Source organism: Triplophysa dalaica, chromosome 9 (genome assembly GCF_015846415.1).
Source record: "Triplophysa dalaica isolate WHDGS20190420 chromosome 9, ASM1584641v1, whole genome shotgun sequence".
Taxonomy (NCBI): domain Eukaryota; kingdom Metazoa; phylum Chordata; class Actinopteri; order Cypriniformes; family Nemacheilidae; genus Triplophysa; species Triplophysa dalaica.
The window spans coordinates 15,173,605-15,186,743 of NC_079550.1; the positions used below are offsets into that span (position 1 = coordinate 15,173,605).

Below are 13,139 nucleotides of genomic sequence, written 5' to 3' on the forward strand. Positions count from 1 at the left end.
TTTCGGTTTGGTATACACTTCCAAAAGTCTTGTTGTCACATTATCATCCAACAATCGTTATCACCGTGATTCATCAACATTGTGCTTTTGTTGATATACCTTCACCTCCACAATGCTCTCCTTGGGTTGGGTATATGGCTGCATCCACCTGCATGTTTGTCCTCGCGTGTTATGCATGTTTGCTTGTCAGAAACTCGTTATTGTCCCCTCTGCTTCTCGCTCCGGGTGTCCCCGTTGGCAGGGTGCTCCTGTAGGAGGTCACATCCTGAACTACCTGCTGGAAAAGTCTCGCGTCGTGCATCAGAGCAACGGCGAGAGGAACTTCCACATCTTTTATCAACTCATCGAGGGAGGAGAAGAGGACCTGCTGAGGAGACTGGGGCTGGAGAAGAACGCCCAACAGTACCAGTATCTGGTGAAAGTGAGAGATCGTACACTAAAAACTATAAAAACATGCATTTTAACTAAGATTATTATAAAAAGTATTTATTAAAACATTTCTTTTAGTTGAAATCAAATAAGATCTTGCCCTAAATATTATTTAAAAAATTAAATGAAATTTCTTTTTGCCATAGGAATAAACTGAAAAATAATAAGAACTCAAAATAATTTTTAAATATGAATAATACAAAAATAAAACTGAAAGCAAAGCTGTAATAACTGTAATAATGTGTAGTGGGGCATTATACACAACAAGAACAGAAACTACTTGCATTAGAAACGTTAATAGGGTCAGTCTTGGTTTCATAATGACTAAAATAAAGTTTATAGTTTCCTTCAGCACATTGCATTGATGTTAGGCTTGTGGGAAAACCACTTTTGATGTGCACTTGTAAACAAATATGCAGGAATCTCTTGAATCTTGTGTTCCCTAGCTCTCTTCCCTGGTGTTTAATAGAGGAAGTCAGGAGGAGCCCCCCTCCCTGTTTCCTCTGTTTTGCTGAGTGAGCGTATGTCTCTGTCTGTGCACTTCTTAGGGTAACTGTCCCAAAGTGAGCTCCATCAACGACCGCAATGAATGGAAGCTGGTGAGGAAAGCTCTGAGTGTCATCGGTTTCTCAGATGATGAAGTGGAGGTATGACCAATCGGCCGACCTATCACTACACACACACACACACACACACACAGAAAATGAGTGAATGATGTCAAGTAAACAGAAAGAGAAAGTTTTTCCTCTATATCTGGGTGCAGTGCCTGAACAAATTCTCACATCCCGTTGTGTATGCTTGTGTGCTTCTTTATGAAAGATGCATATTTTTTAAATACTCAAAAGATGCAGATTTTTCCTGTCATGACTTAATTTTAAAATGCTTCCTATACATATTAAAATATATATATTCTCTTTGTCTCTGCAGGAGCTTTTGAACATTATTGCCAGTGTTCTGCACTTGGGGAATGTTCAGTATGGGGGAGAGGACGGTGGAAATGCTTATATCACTACAGAAACACAGATTAAATACTTAGCCAGGGTATGAAGCCAGTTATTTTATGTAATGAGCATGTGGCCGCATTTGCATGTTTAAACTTGTAATGATGTGATGTATTTCTTTTTCTTGAAATGACATATGTGGCAGGGAAACTAAAGACATATTTTGATGGTGTTTGTGTGTGTATTTCTGATACTGCAGTTGTTAGGTGTGGATGGCACTGTTCTTAAAGAGGCCCTAACAAATAAAAAGATCATTGCCAAAGGAGAAGAGGTATGACTCCAACTATTTAAACAAAGATATTGATATTGTGCTTACTGTAGTTTTATCACTTTTACTATGTGGTATCCTAGCAACCCTATAGAAATGTCCAGGCAACTGCTGCAAAAAGTAAATCAGTTTAACACACTGGGTCTAATGTTTACAGTATGTAATAATTGTTTTGACTGTTTCCCATGATTCCACTGTCTGTGTTTGTGTTGCAGCTGATCAGCCCCTTAAATCAAGAGCAGGCAGCCTCAGCACGAGACGCTTTATCTAAAGCTATATACGGACGCACTTTTACCTGGCTTGTGAACAAAATTAATGACTCTCTGGAGTACAAGGTATGATAGTCTGATGTTAAGTGAAGTAATATCGCCGCTAAAAAAAACGAAAAAGAAATTTGAATGGTGGCTATTACAAACACAATAATATCCCATCAGCCATTTACCTCTAAAGCAAAATTCCATTATGACGTGTGTTTTGGGCCTTATTCCGGTAGGATTTATTGGTACTCTATTGGTTCCCATCCACCAGATAACAAAACATTACCCAAAGAGTCCTACAGAGACCATTAAAGTCCATTGTGACCAATACAATTCCTGTTGTAATCATTAAATCCATCAGAATGTCTGTGATGGTTTTTCAGCCGGGTAACATGTAAATATCTGGCGCCCCCTCGTGGTGTGTATGTAGAGGTGACACACAGTCTGACTGCTTTAGTTTCTGAAAGCTGTTATTGGAACACATTCTGGCTGTATGATGTTACAGTCTGTGTATGTTTAGTCTAGTCTGCCTGCCACAGCTGTTGTTGAACATTTTTGTGGTTTTTATATCACAGGAGGAGACGTTTAACAGTAAAAATGCCTCTGTCATTGGTCTGTTGGATATATACGGATTTGAAGTCTTTCAGAACAACAGGTAGAGTTGATATTATTTAATATTTTTAGGATAAAATGAGGAAGATTATATAAGAAAAGTTGAGAAACTGAGAAAACTCAGTTTTTAAACATTTTTTTTTTATGTTAACATGTTTTTATTGTGTTTAATTGAGTTAGCTAGCTGTATTTGTTTTATTTATTATGGCTTAAATCATAACAATCAAACTGCAGTTTGATTGACATTAATTGGAATGCACAATAAATATTATTTTGGAACCAAACTCTTCATATTTAATTGATTAGCAAAATATAATTACTGACTTTATCTTGTTTAAAGGGATAGTTCACCCGAAAATGAAAATGCAGTCATCATTCATTTACACAAAAGAAGATATTTAGTAGAATGTTGTTAACTGGCACCAATTCTGGTCCTTACAAGTGAAGTGAATAGGGGCCAGTTCTGCTCTGTTACCATCATTCTTCAAAATATCTTCTTTATTGTTCTACAAAAGAACGAAAGTCATACAGGTTTGAAATGACAATAGGTTAATTAAATAATAGGAGAGTTTTCATTTTGGGGTGAATTATCCCTTTAACTTTGAATGGAATATTACATTTAAAGACGGGAAGTTTTACTGACAATGTAGTTGTCTCTCTCTTTTTATGTCTCTCTGTCTGTCTTATCCGTTTGATTGACTGTCTTGTCTGTTTATCTCTTTTCTTGTGGCTGATTTCTGTCTGCCTGCCTGTATAGTTTCGAGCAGTTTTGTATCAACTATTGTAATGAGAAGCTACAGCAGCTCTTCATCGAACTGACTCTGAAGTCAGAGCAAGATGAATATGAGGCTGAGGGAATCACGGTAAGACCCCTCCCACACTCATACACACACATACGCAGTTGGGTTTATGTGACTCATGAGCGAGATGATGAAATAGAGTCTTACCCAAAGCTGAAAGGAGACATTATTGGCCAACGTGGGATTTTTGTGCTGTTAATATGATAATGCTGCCCTCTGAAATGTGTCATTAAAATATTATGATGCACACACAGTTAAAGAAAGCCCGTTTGTGACCATGACTCATGGGTGGGCTTGGAATGCTCTTTATTTTGAATTCCTTGAATATTATAGGAAAAATAACACCACAAATCTTGAATATTTTCCACTTGTTTGAGACAAATGTTTTTTCTTTTTCAGTGGGAGCCTGTGCAATATTTTAACAACAAGATCATTTGTGATCTTGTGGAGGAGAAGTTCAAAGGAATCATTTCAATCTTGGTGAGAATCTCTGATATCTCTTCTCCGCAACACCACAGTCCAGTTTAACCTGCTTAAACGTCACATCTGTCTTTCTGCAGGATGAAGAGTGTCTCAGGCCTGGAGATGCGAGTGACATCACGTTCCTGGAAAAGCTCGAGAACACTGTCGGCGGCCATCCCCATTTCCTCACGTCAGTGACACTAACTTACCTTTTGCGCTTATGAAAATCATTTGTGACAGGGTTGAACTATTACTTTTAGATCATATTCTGAGATTCCGTTTGGTGTGATATTAATGCACCTTCGTTCATGTATGCATTATATACAGTCATAAGCTGGCTGATGGAAAAACAAGGAAGGTGATGGGTCGGGAGGAGTTCAGACTGAATCATTACGCAGGAGAAGTCAACTACAATGTGAACGGTGAGTTATTCGATAAAGGGCAGGGAAAAACAAAGAATCTGAGAAAGCTGGTCTTCGAACAAGAGCGAGTTCTTATATTTTCCCACATATTTTCCCCATGCTGAGCCTTGACTGACGTCATTGTGTATTTTCAAATTTTTAGGTTTCTTGGACAAGAACAATGATCTCCTTTTCAGAAACATGAAGGAGGTGAGAGAGGAGGCCCAAAAAATACCTCGCATAAAAACAACACCAACACTTTATTATGATTGTAAACATTTATGTTAATCACTCAAGTCTGTATCTGTCTGATTATATGGATATGTTTGTCTAGGTTATGTGTATGTCTGAAAACAAAATACTCACTCAGTGTTTCGACCGAGAAGAGCTTACAGACAGGAAACGACCAGAAACGGTAATCCATTGCATATCTATATTGGCTTTAGTAAACAGTCTATCCTTCATCTTTTCTTCTTTTTTTATGCAGTTTTGTATTAGATTATGAGAATCTCTAGTGCAAGCCTCAGGAATTTAGATTCAGTTTCAATACTCCAAATCCGTGTTTCATAGACTTTCTGATTGGCTAAATGTGACCCTGGACGACAAAACCAGTCTTAAGGGTCAAATTGAGATTTTTACATCATCTGAAAGCTGAAGAAATAGCTTTCTATTGATATATGGTTTGTTAGGATAGGACAATATCTGGCGGAACAACAACTGTTTACAAAACTGGAATCTGAGGGTGCAAAAAAAGCTAAATATTGCTAAACCTTTGAAGTTGTTAATCTGAGGCACTGTGGCAGGCCATCCACTCCAAAAAGAAAGTTTTTATACATTTACAGTAGGAAATTTATGAAATATCTTCATGGAACATGATCTTTACTTAATATCCTAATGATTTTTGGCATAAAAGAATAATCTGTAATTTTTACCCATACCCTGTATTTTTGGCCATTACTAAAAATGTTCCCGTGCTTCTTAAGACTGCTTTTGTTGTCCAGGGTCACGTATAGAATACATAATGGATCAAAATTTAGGGTAACTTGCTAATAATTTTTTAATATTCGCTTTATATTTCATGTATAATTTTAAAATGATGTTCATTATTTTTATTTATTTATTTTACTACGGCATTTTATATACCATTTTTTTAAATAGTATTGTCTATTTTTCCCATCTATTTTGGGCTCTTATTTGCTTCTTTATTTAATAAACATTAATAAATAGTATTTATAAGAGTTTTGTAATAAAAGAGTTTTATCATTAAAGCAATGTATTTATATGTTGGCACAATTATATTAGTTGTCTATAAATTAATTATAAAAAAGTAATGCATATGTCTTCAGATCGAAATTTTTTTGATAGATTTCAGTTAGGTTGCCCTAAACTTTTGAACATTACTGTAGGTTCGGTCAAGTTATTGAAATGGTTTTGAATCAATTCAAAATATTGTTTTTGTAAATCAACCATCTCTATTCTGTATTTCTACTAGTACTGTATTTAAATACAAACCTCAGAAACTTGGCCTCTATCCATGAGACTGAGAATCTCTGCTTGTCACCCACACTGTAAGGAATGCCCTGATACTGTGGTACCCGATTATGATTGCGTAAATCCAGCATCCCCCCGATGCCCACTCTTCGGCTCCTCATTGGCTGAGTGTGGGTGGGCTGCTGTTGTTGAGTTGTTTGCTTGCATTGTTGACCACTGGTCTCTTCCACATTGTCACTGCCTGGCTGGAGTTGCACACTGGGACTTGTGTTCTCACTCATTTCTCACCCCTCGTCTCTTCTCTCGTTCCCTCACTCCGCTGGCTCGCTGCAACCAGGCGGCAACACAGTTCAAAACCAGTCTGGCGAAGTTGATGGAAATCCTGATGTCTAAGGATCCGTCATATGTGCGCTGCATCAAACCTAATGATGCCAAGCAAGCAGGTTTGTGAACAAGTTTCTGTATTTTGGTGTTTTGTTCTGAATGTTTGTTATATAAGAACTATCCGCATTACAGTGATGCTATGAGGAGGTGATACCATTTTACAACAGGGTGCTACATGATTATTACATGAATTTACTGTATTGTTTATTTGGTAGTCCAAGGTACTTTTATAAAGATGGTTTTACTTTTTTTTTACATTTTTTTCATCATCAGCAGAAGTATAAAGAATAAAAAAAAGAAAAAAAGAGTAAAAAGTAAAGTGAAGTATAGTATGACGTGTTTAATTCTTAAAAGTATTATAAATGTAATATTTTTATATTGTAAAAAATATATAATATATTAATCTTGATAATCTTGAGTCCAGTGATTTATCCCTCACACTGACTCTCTATTCTGTCATCAGCTTATGTCATTTGTTTCCCTCTTTGTGTTGATGTTTGTTTCTTTACTTTGTTAATAAATTTTCTATGAAATACATTGTGCGTTCACAATTTTGATTCTACAAATCTTCATTACAGAAACATAAGTTTTATGGAAAGATATCTTTGCACACTCACTGTACCTCTCGCTTTCTCTCAGGGCGTTTTGATGAAGTCCTCATCAGGCATCAAGTGAAATATCTTGGTCTGATGGAGAACCTTCGAGTCAGAAGAGCAGGCTTTGCATACCGCCGTCGCTACGAGACATTCCTGCAGAGGTAACGCCACTATTTGGAATAGCTCAAATGTACTTTTATCTATTTGTTTGACATGCCCAGTACTGAATGGTCTAGAACTGGCACAATCTGGTTACACTGGTTGCTATTATAGTGGAGCAGCTTGGCTAGTGTGGTCATGCTGGTTGACCGGTCAAAAGCATTACAGGGACTTGCTGGTAACCAGCATTACATTTCCACTGTTTTTAGGGAGCAATCACCCAAAAGTTCATTGTTTACTCACCCTCATGTCACTCTTAACCTGTATGACCTGAATAACACAAAAGAAGATATCACAACATTGGCCCCCATTGATTTTCAGTGTATGGACAGAAAACCACTGAGACATTTCTCAAAATATATTGTTTTGTGTTCCATAGAGAAAAGTGTCATATACAGGTTTTGAGTGACATGAGGGTAAATAAAAGATGACATTTTTGGGGTCAGTTGTCACTTGTACTAATCATTTTAAATAGGCTCAAGGTGAATTCGCTTTTTTCCATCTGGGTTCTCACTAATATTTTGCTAACGTTTGGCCCATTTCATACTTTCTCTTCTTCTTTTGTAAGTCCGGCACTTCCTGTGAGTTTTAATTTTTTTAAAAGGGGTCAAAGTGAACAAGCAGTCACTGTTGCATCAGCTTTTTATCATTTTACAGTATGGTTAAGTGTTGTGTGTTTGCTGGTATTTTCAGGTATAAATCTCTGTGTCCTGACACCTGGCCAAACTGGGACGGCCGTCTGGTGGACGGAGTATCTGCTCTTGTTAAGCACCTTGGCTACAAGCCTGAGGAGTACAAACTCGGCAGGTGGGTGATTCAAATTGGGGTTGGCACTGTCATGGAAAACCTGGAAATAATTGAGAATTAAAAAAAGTAATTTCTGTGCCTGTACTTATTATAGTAAATATTATAACTGGGTAATAACTATGTACTCAACCTGAACCTATCCTTAAACCTTACCTTATCCTATGTAGTTACTTTAAATGACCCAGTTCTTTCTTAAGTACACTATAGATACACACACTGTAAATTAAAAAGCAACCCAATAGTATTTTTCTTTTATAGGACCAAAATCTTCATCCGTTTCCCCAAAACCTTGTTTGCAACCGAAGATGCTCTAGAAGTCAGAAAACACAGCCTTGGTATGAGCCATGTGTTAAAAAAAATTGTAATTTTTTTATGAAGTAATCCAAGATATTGTGAAAGAAATACCTGTGTTAATATTCAATGAATGGTTTCCCTTAATCCAGCAACCAAACTTCAAGCATCCTGGAAGGCCTACACTCAAAAAAACAAATACCAAAAAATGCGAAAATCTGGTAAGTCAAAATTGTATATAGGTTTTATTTGAATAAAAAATAGCTTCATTAAATACTTAACTGTTTTCGACTTTGTCCACAGCTATCAAGATCCAAGCCTGGTGGAAGGGCATTCTTGCCCGCAGGGAAGCTAAGCGCAGAAGAGATGCTGCCAACACCATCCGCAGGTCTGTTGCGCATGATGTGACGAAAAAACCAAGCAAACTTTCTTTTGAATGATTCTGCAAGAGATGATAGCTTTCGTTGTTTGCTTCCGTCTGTCGACATCATTTTAGGTTCATCAAAGGCTTCATCTATCGCCACCAACCACGCTGCCCAGAGAACGAGTTCTTCCTGGACTATGTTCGTTACTCATTCCTAATGAATCTGCACAGAAACCTACCTAAAACCGTTCAGGATAAGAGCTGGCCTACACCTCCTCCTGCCCTAATCGAGGTAGAACTTGATTCACGAGTCAGCCGAATGAACATGCGTTTCTTAAGACCTGAACTGAGATATGCCTTTCATTCATAGGCTTCAGAGCAACTTCGCAAACTGTCCATGCAGAACATGGTGTGGAAGTACTGTAAGAACATCAACCCAGAATGGAAACACCAGGTATCACATTTTACTTCAAACTTAAATGCAAGTGCATTTTACTGATTCACATTTGGGTTGCTGGAAGTTAAGTGTTGTTATCCGCTATTGCAGTTAGAGCAGAAGATGGTTGCAAGTGAAATCTTTAAGGACAAGAAGGACAACTACCCGCAAAGTGTCTCCAAACTTTTTGTTGGCACAAGGCTCAGTGAGTTTCCAGCTACATTTTTAGCCATAATACTCATTGAGTTCTATTGTTGTTATTCTGATGTTTTCTGTGTGTGTGCAGATGGAGAAGACCTTAACCCTAAAGTTCTTCAGGCTCTGGGGAATGAGAAGATGAAGGTGGGTTTTTCTTCTTTTGGTTTTGAAAAATCTTATTTTTTTTACAGTTTGTACCATAAAATGCTGAAACAAAAGAGATATTCTTAATCCGAGTGAATGTAGTGGACTCATGGCACCGATGTTGTGATCTAGAGCTTGTGTGTTCTTCACCACAGTACGCGGTTCCAGTGACTAAATATGACAGGAACGGATATAAAGCTCGCAACCGACAGCTCCTTCTAATGTGTGACAGCGCCATCATTGCGGAGGATGCCAAGCTGAAACAGCGAATCGATTACAGCGCACTGAAAGGTGGGGAAGGAGAAAGAGCTTATAATTATTAAGAGCTTATAAAAAATATAATTGACTTTCTCTGTTTTATTTGTAGGGATTTCTGTAAGCTCTATGAGTGATGGATTATTTGTTCTCCATGTTGCCTCTGAAGGCAGTAAGCAGAAAGTAAGTGTGGAGATCAATTTACTTCATTATTGATCATGGTTGTACAGTCTTTTATTTGTTTTGTTTGTTTTTGTTATATATGGTATTATTTGTTCACTTTGTTTATTTTGTTAGACATCAATTTATTTGTTTTTTGTTAGATTTTTTTATTTTGTTTTTTGAAAAAATAATTTGTTCTGTTTTTATTTTGTTAAAGTTTATTTTATTAGCATTGTTTGTTTGTTTTATTATATATATTTTTTGTTGTTGTTCTGTTTGTTTATTTTTTTAAACATTATTTTATTTATTTTTATTTTTATTAATTTTTTTACTTATTTTGTTTTTTTGAAAATAAAAATTGTTGTTAAAATTTATTTTATTAGCTTTGTTTTTTTAAATATATTTTTATTTGTTCTGTTTGTTTATTTTGTTAAACATTTTATTTGTTTTGTTCGTTTGTGTTGTTCGAAATTGTTTTATTTTGTTATTATAATTTTTTTAAACCTCATTATATTAGTTTTTGTTGGATATTATTATAATTTTTCTGTTTATTTATTTTGTAAAACATAATTGTATTTTATTTGTTTGTTTGTAAAACACAGTGTTTCTTTTCACCGAACTAAATGCTTTAAAGTATGAGAATCTTTGTAAACTGATGTGAATTTTCTTTGAGAGTGACTCAAATTATATTTCTTTTGTGTCGCAGGGTGATGTTGTGCTTCAGACCGATCATGTCATTGAGACGTTGACCAAAGTGGCTATCTGTGCTGAGAAGATCAACACCGTTAACATTAACCAGGGAAGGTAAGTTGCAAAGAGCTTTTTCATTTGATAAATTATGACTAAGATTTTATGGATGTTACCAGTTTATCTATAATAATTATTTTTTTTATATATTTTTTTAACTAAGACACCTTCACTAATAATTGACTCATGCCCTTTGTCTACTGAACAGTATAAAATTCGATTTGGCACAAGGAAAAGAAGGGATCATAGATTTTACATCTGGATCAGAGCTGCTGGTTGCCAAGGCTAAGAATGGACACCTTTCAGTGGTGAATATCTTTCTGTCCGTCTGTCTGTCTCTGTCTATCAGACCGACATATATGTTGAGAATACTAAGATACGCTGTATATTATTTTTCAGACTGCACCTCGGCTCAACTCAAGATGATAGACCGGTCACGACCAAGCACTTCCTGTTCCTCCTCCTTAATTCATCAATCACATGACTTCAGGCAGAGCTTCTCTCTGCCAATCAGATGCCAGCCAGCTGCACCAAAGGGCCTCTGCTTATGGTTGTGAAAATCCAGCAAATTTATTTATGTGTCGGGGGATTAATACAGTTTTTATGATTTTATATTTTGAAGCCAAGAAATAACAATATATGTGCATTTTTCCTGCACTCTTGTCTAGGTTTCTAGCTAGTTTGTATGGGGAATATTGATTTGTTGGTGGAGAAGATGACCTCAGAGATGTTAATGAGGAAAATCAGGGTTTATAATGACTAGTTATTAGCTTCTAGGTTCTATTTCCGTTCACCTGTGATTTATGTCTATGGCTCATGACTTAGCGTCTGTGTAACACAAGCAATACTTACTTCTATAAAGCTCAGTTTTATATATGTTCATAGGAAAGGTGTTATTTACTTCTTGTTGCTTAGAAAGAAACCCTATCAATCAAAAAGGAAAGCTGAACTTGTTCCACTCATTAGCTGTGCTTCATCATTTCGGCCACAAGTCTAATAGTTATTGTTGTTGATGGATTGTATTGTTCTGGAGCTTGTAAAACGAAGCGTGAGTTTTAGAGAGCGTGCGGCGAGTGCATTGAGGGTGCGTGTCATTTACAAAAAGATTGTAATGTTGATGGAAAGAGTGAGCATTTTGCATTCAGTGATAGGAGGTTAATGAACCAGCCCATCCACATAATCTTAGCCATTCGTCATTTATTTAGCTGTATATGGTTGAACCAATGCAGACTTGAATAAATGTAGCAAGTGAGACTAGAGATCTACAAACATCTCATTGCTGAATCCCAAATATGTGCCTCAAAATGTTAATGTTTTTTGTAGATTACATTTGACATTCGGTTTAAAAGGAAGAAGAGGGAAGGGGGAACGTCGACAGAAGTTTGAACTTTATGGTCTCACACAGTGATGAATATATGCATTGTCCTCCAAATAGAATGGGCATAGTAATGTCTTTATTAAAGCCTTTTTCCCACATTAGCACTGCTTGAACCTTATGGCAAAGCAGTAGGACATACAAATAGCAAATTCAATATTGTAAGAGATTAGCCTTTATATTTTTGGAAATTGTGTGTTATCTTCAAAAACAATATGTAACTTGGCAGGTTTGTGTATATGTAGATAAAAATGTATCGGGACGCTACTGTTCACAAACCAAAGGTAAATGTTAGTTCAGGTAAGATTTGTCATACTCTTTTCTTGCACTATAGGATTTCATGCACCTCAACATCTCACAGTACAATTATTACATGTTTCCTTGATGCCAATATTAAAAAAAAAGATGACTTGAGCATGTGCCTTCCCTAGTCTCATAACAGAAGGTTTATGCTTTAAACTGAAACACTGTAAGATTCCATCTGTTAAATGCTGTAGCATTTAATTTACTTAGAACAAATGTATATTTGTGCGTTTTCCACACAAACTCTTGACCCATCTCTTTCTATCACATTTAGATGTAATTCAAACGTTGCGATTTTGTTTTATACAGTTTGTTTAATGTAAGTACTTGGACAAAATCTGTTATTTGGAAGCAAACTGACAATGTATCTGAGCATATTAAAGCTGATTAAAAGTTCTGTCTTTTGCAAGTTATTCGCAAGCATCAGTGCATAAGCTTCTTGTTATTATCTGTGTTTTGCTGACTAGGTCTTTCTAGTGCATGGATTTCATAAATTCAGTAACATGCTTGGGAAGCAGTTGAAGTGTTTAGTGAAAATATGTTGTTTGTGAAATGATACTGAGAAGGGGAAGCACGAGTCCCTGAAAGAGGTCAAGTATTATTATGACATGAAGGAAAGTTAAGATATCTAAAAAAAAAATGTACCAAAGAAAATATATAGGCCTGTGAAATATACAGTGCTGTGAAAAAGTATTTGACCCTTCCTGATTTTTTGTTTTTTTGCATATTTGCTTAAATGATTCAGATCATCAGACTATTTTTTGTATTACTCAAAGAAAACCAGAGTACATACAAAATGCAGTTAAATTATCTTTTATTTATTAAGGGGAAAAAATCCAAACATTTCTGATCCTGTCTGAGAAAGTAATTGCCCCCCTTGGTAAATCATGAATAAAGTTAAATTTCACTAGCCACACTCAAGCCTCATTACTGCCAGACCTGTTGAATCAAGAATCATTTAAGTAGAACCTGTCTGACAAACTGAAGTAGTCCAAAAAATCTCAAATAGCAACACATCATGTCCCGAAAACAAAGTAATTGAAATGTATCAGTCTAGAAAGAGTTATAAAGCCATTTCTAAGTCTTTGGGACTCTAGCGAACCACAGTTAGAGCCATTATCCACAAATGGAGAAAGCATGGAACAGTGGTAAACCGTCCCAGAAGTGGCCGGCCTACCAAAATTACTCCAAGAACAC

The 13,139-nt window shown here is 36.2% G+C and overlaps 1 protein-coding gene across 3 annotated transcripts in view; it reads left to right on the forward strand.

The window, feature by feature from the left end:
- myo1cb (myosin Ic, paralog b) overlaps positions 1 to 12,339 on the forward strand; it is a 38,585-nt gene extending 26,246 nt beyond the window's left edge. For all 3 annotated transcript variants that reach the window (XM_056756583.1, XM_056756585.1, XM_056756584.1), the window contains 27 exons: positions 242 to 421; positions 978 to 1,076; positions 1,357 to 1,470; positions 1,630 to 1,701; positions 1,914 to 2,033; positions 2,531 to 2,610; positions 3,325 to 3,430; positions 3,767 to 3,847; positions 3,928 to 4,019; positions 4,157 to 4,251; positions 4,394 to 4,440; positions 4,565 to 4,645; positions 6,059 to 6,164; positions 6,745 to 6,862; positions 7,554 to 7,667; positions 7,926 to 8,002; positions 8,111 to 8,179; positions 8,262 to 8,346; positions 8,455 to 8,614; positions 8,693 to 8,776; positions 8,870 to 8,963; positions 9,045 to 9,100; positions 9,256 to 9,391; positions 9,468 to 9,538; positions 10,224 to 10,321; positions 10,473 to 10,572; positions 10,664 to 12,339. In XM_056756583.1, coding sequence (XP_056612561.1) covers positions 242 to 421; positions 978 to 1,076; positions 1,357 to 1,470; positions 1,630 to 1,701; positions 1,914 to 2,033; positions 2,531 to 2,610; positions 3,325 to 3,430; positions 3,767 to 3,847; positions 3,928 to 4,019; positions 4,157 to 4,251; positions 4,394 to 4,440; positions 4,565 to 4,645; positions 6,059 to 6,164; positions 6,745 to 6,862; positions 7,554 to 7,667; positions 7,926 to 8,002; positions 8,111 to 8,179; positions 8,262 to 8,346; positions 8,455 to 8,614; positions 8,693 to 8,776; positions 8,870 to 8,963; positions 9,045 to 9,100; positions 9,256 to 9,391; positions 9,468 to 9,538; positions 10,224 to 10,321; positions 10,473 to 10,572; positions 10,664 to 10,690 — 2,562 coding nt within the window. In that variant the 3' untranslated portion in view covers positions 10,691 to 12,339. The remainder of the gene's footprint in view (positions 1 to 241; positions 422 to 977; positions 1,077 to 1,356; positions 1,471 to 1,629; positions 1,702 to 1,913; positions 2,034 to 2,530; positions 2,611 to 3,324; positions 3,431 to 3,766; positions 3,848 to 3,927; positions 4,020 to 4,156; positions 4,252 to 4,393; positions 4,441 to 4,564; positions 4,646 to 6,058; positions 6,165 to 6,744; positions 6,863 to 7,553; positions 7,668 to 7,925; positions 8,003 to 8,110; positions 8,180 to 8,261; positions 8,347 to 8,454; positions 8,615 to 8,692; positions 8,777 to 8,869; positions 8,964 to 9,044; positions 9,101 to 9,255; positions 9,392 to 9,467; positions 9,539 to 10,223; positions 10,322 to 10,472; positions 10,573 to 10,663) is intronic.
- Positions 12,340 to 13,139: the final 800 nt, after the last annotated feature.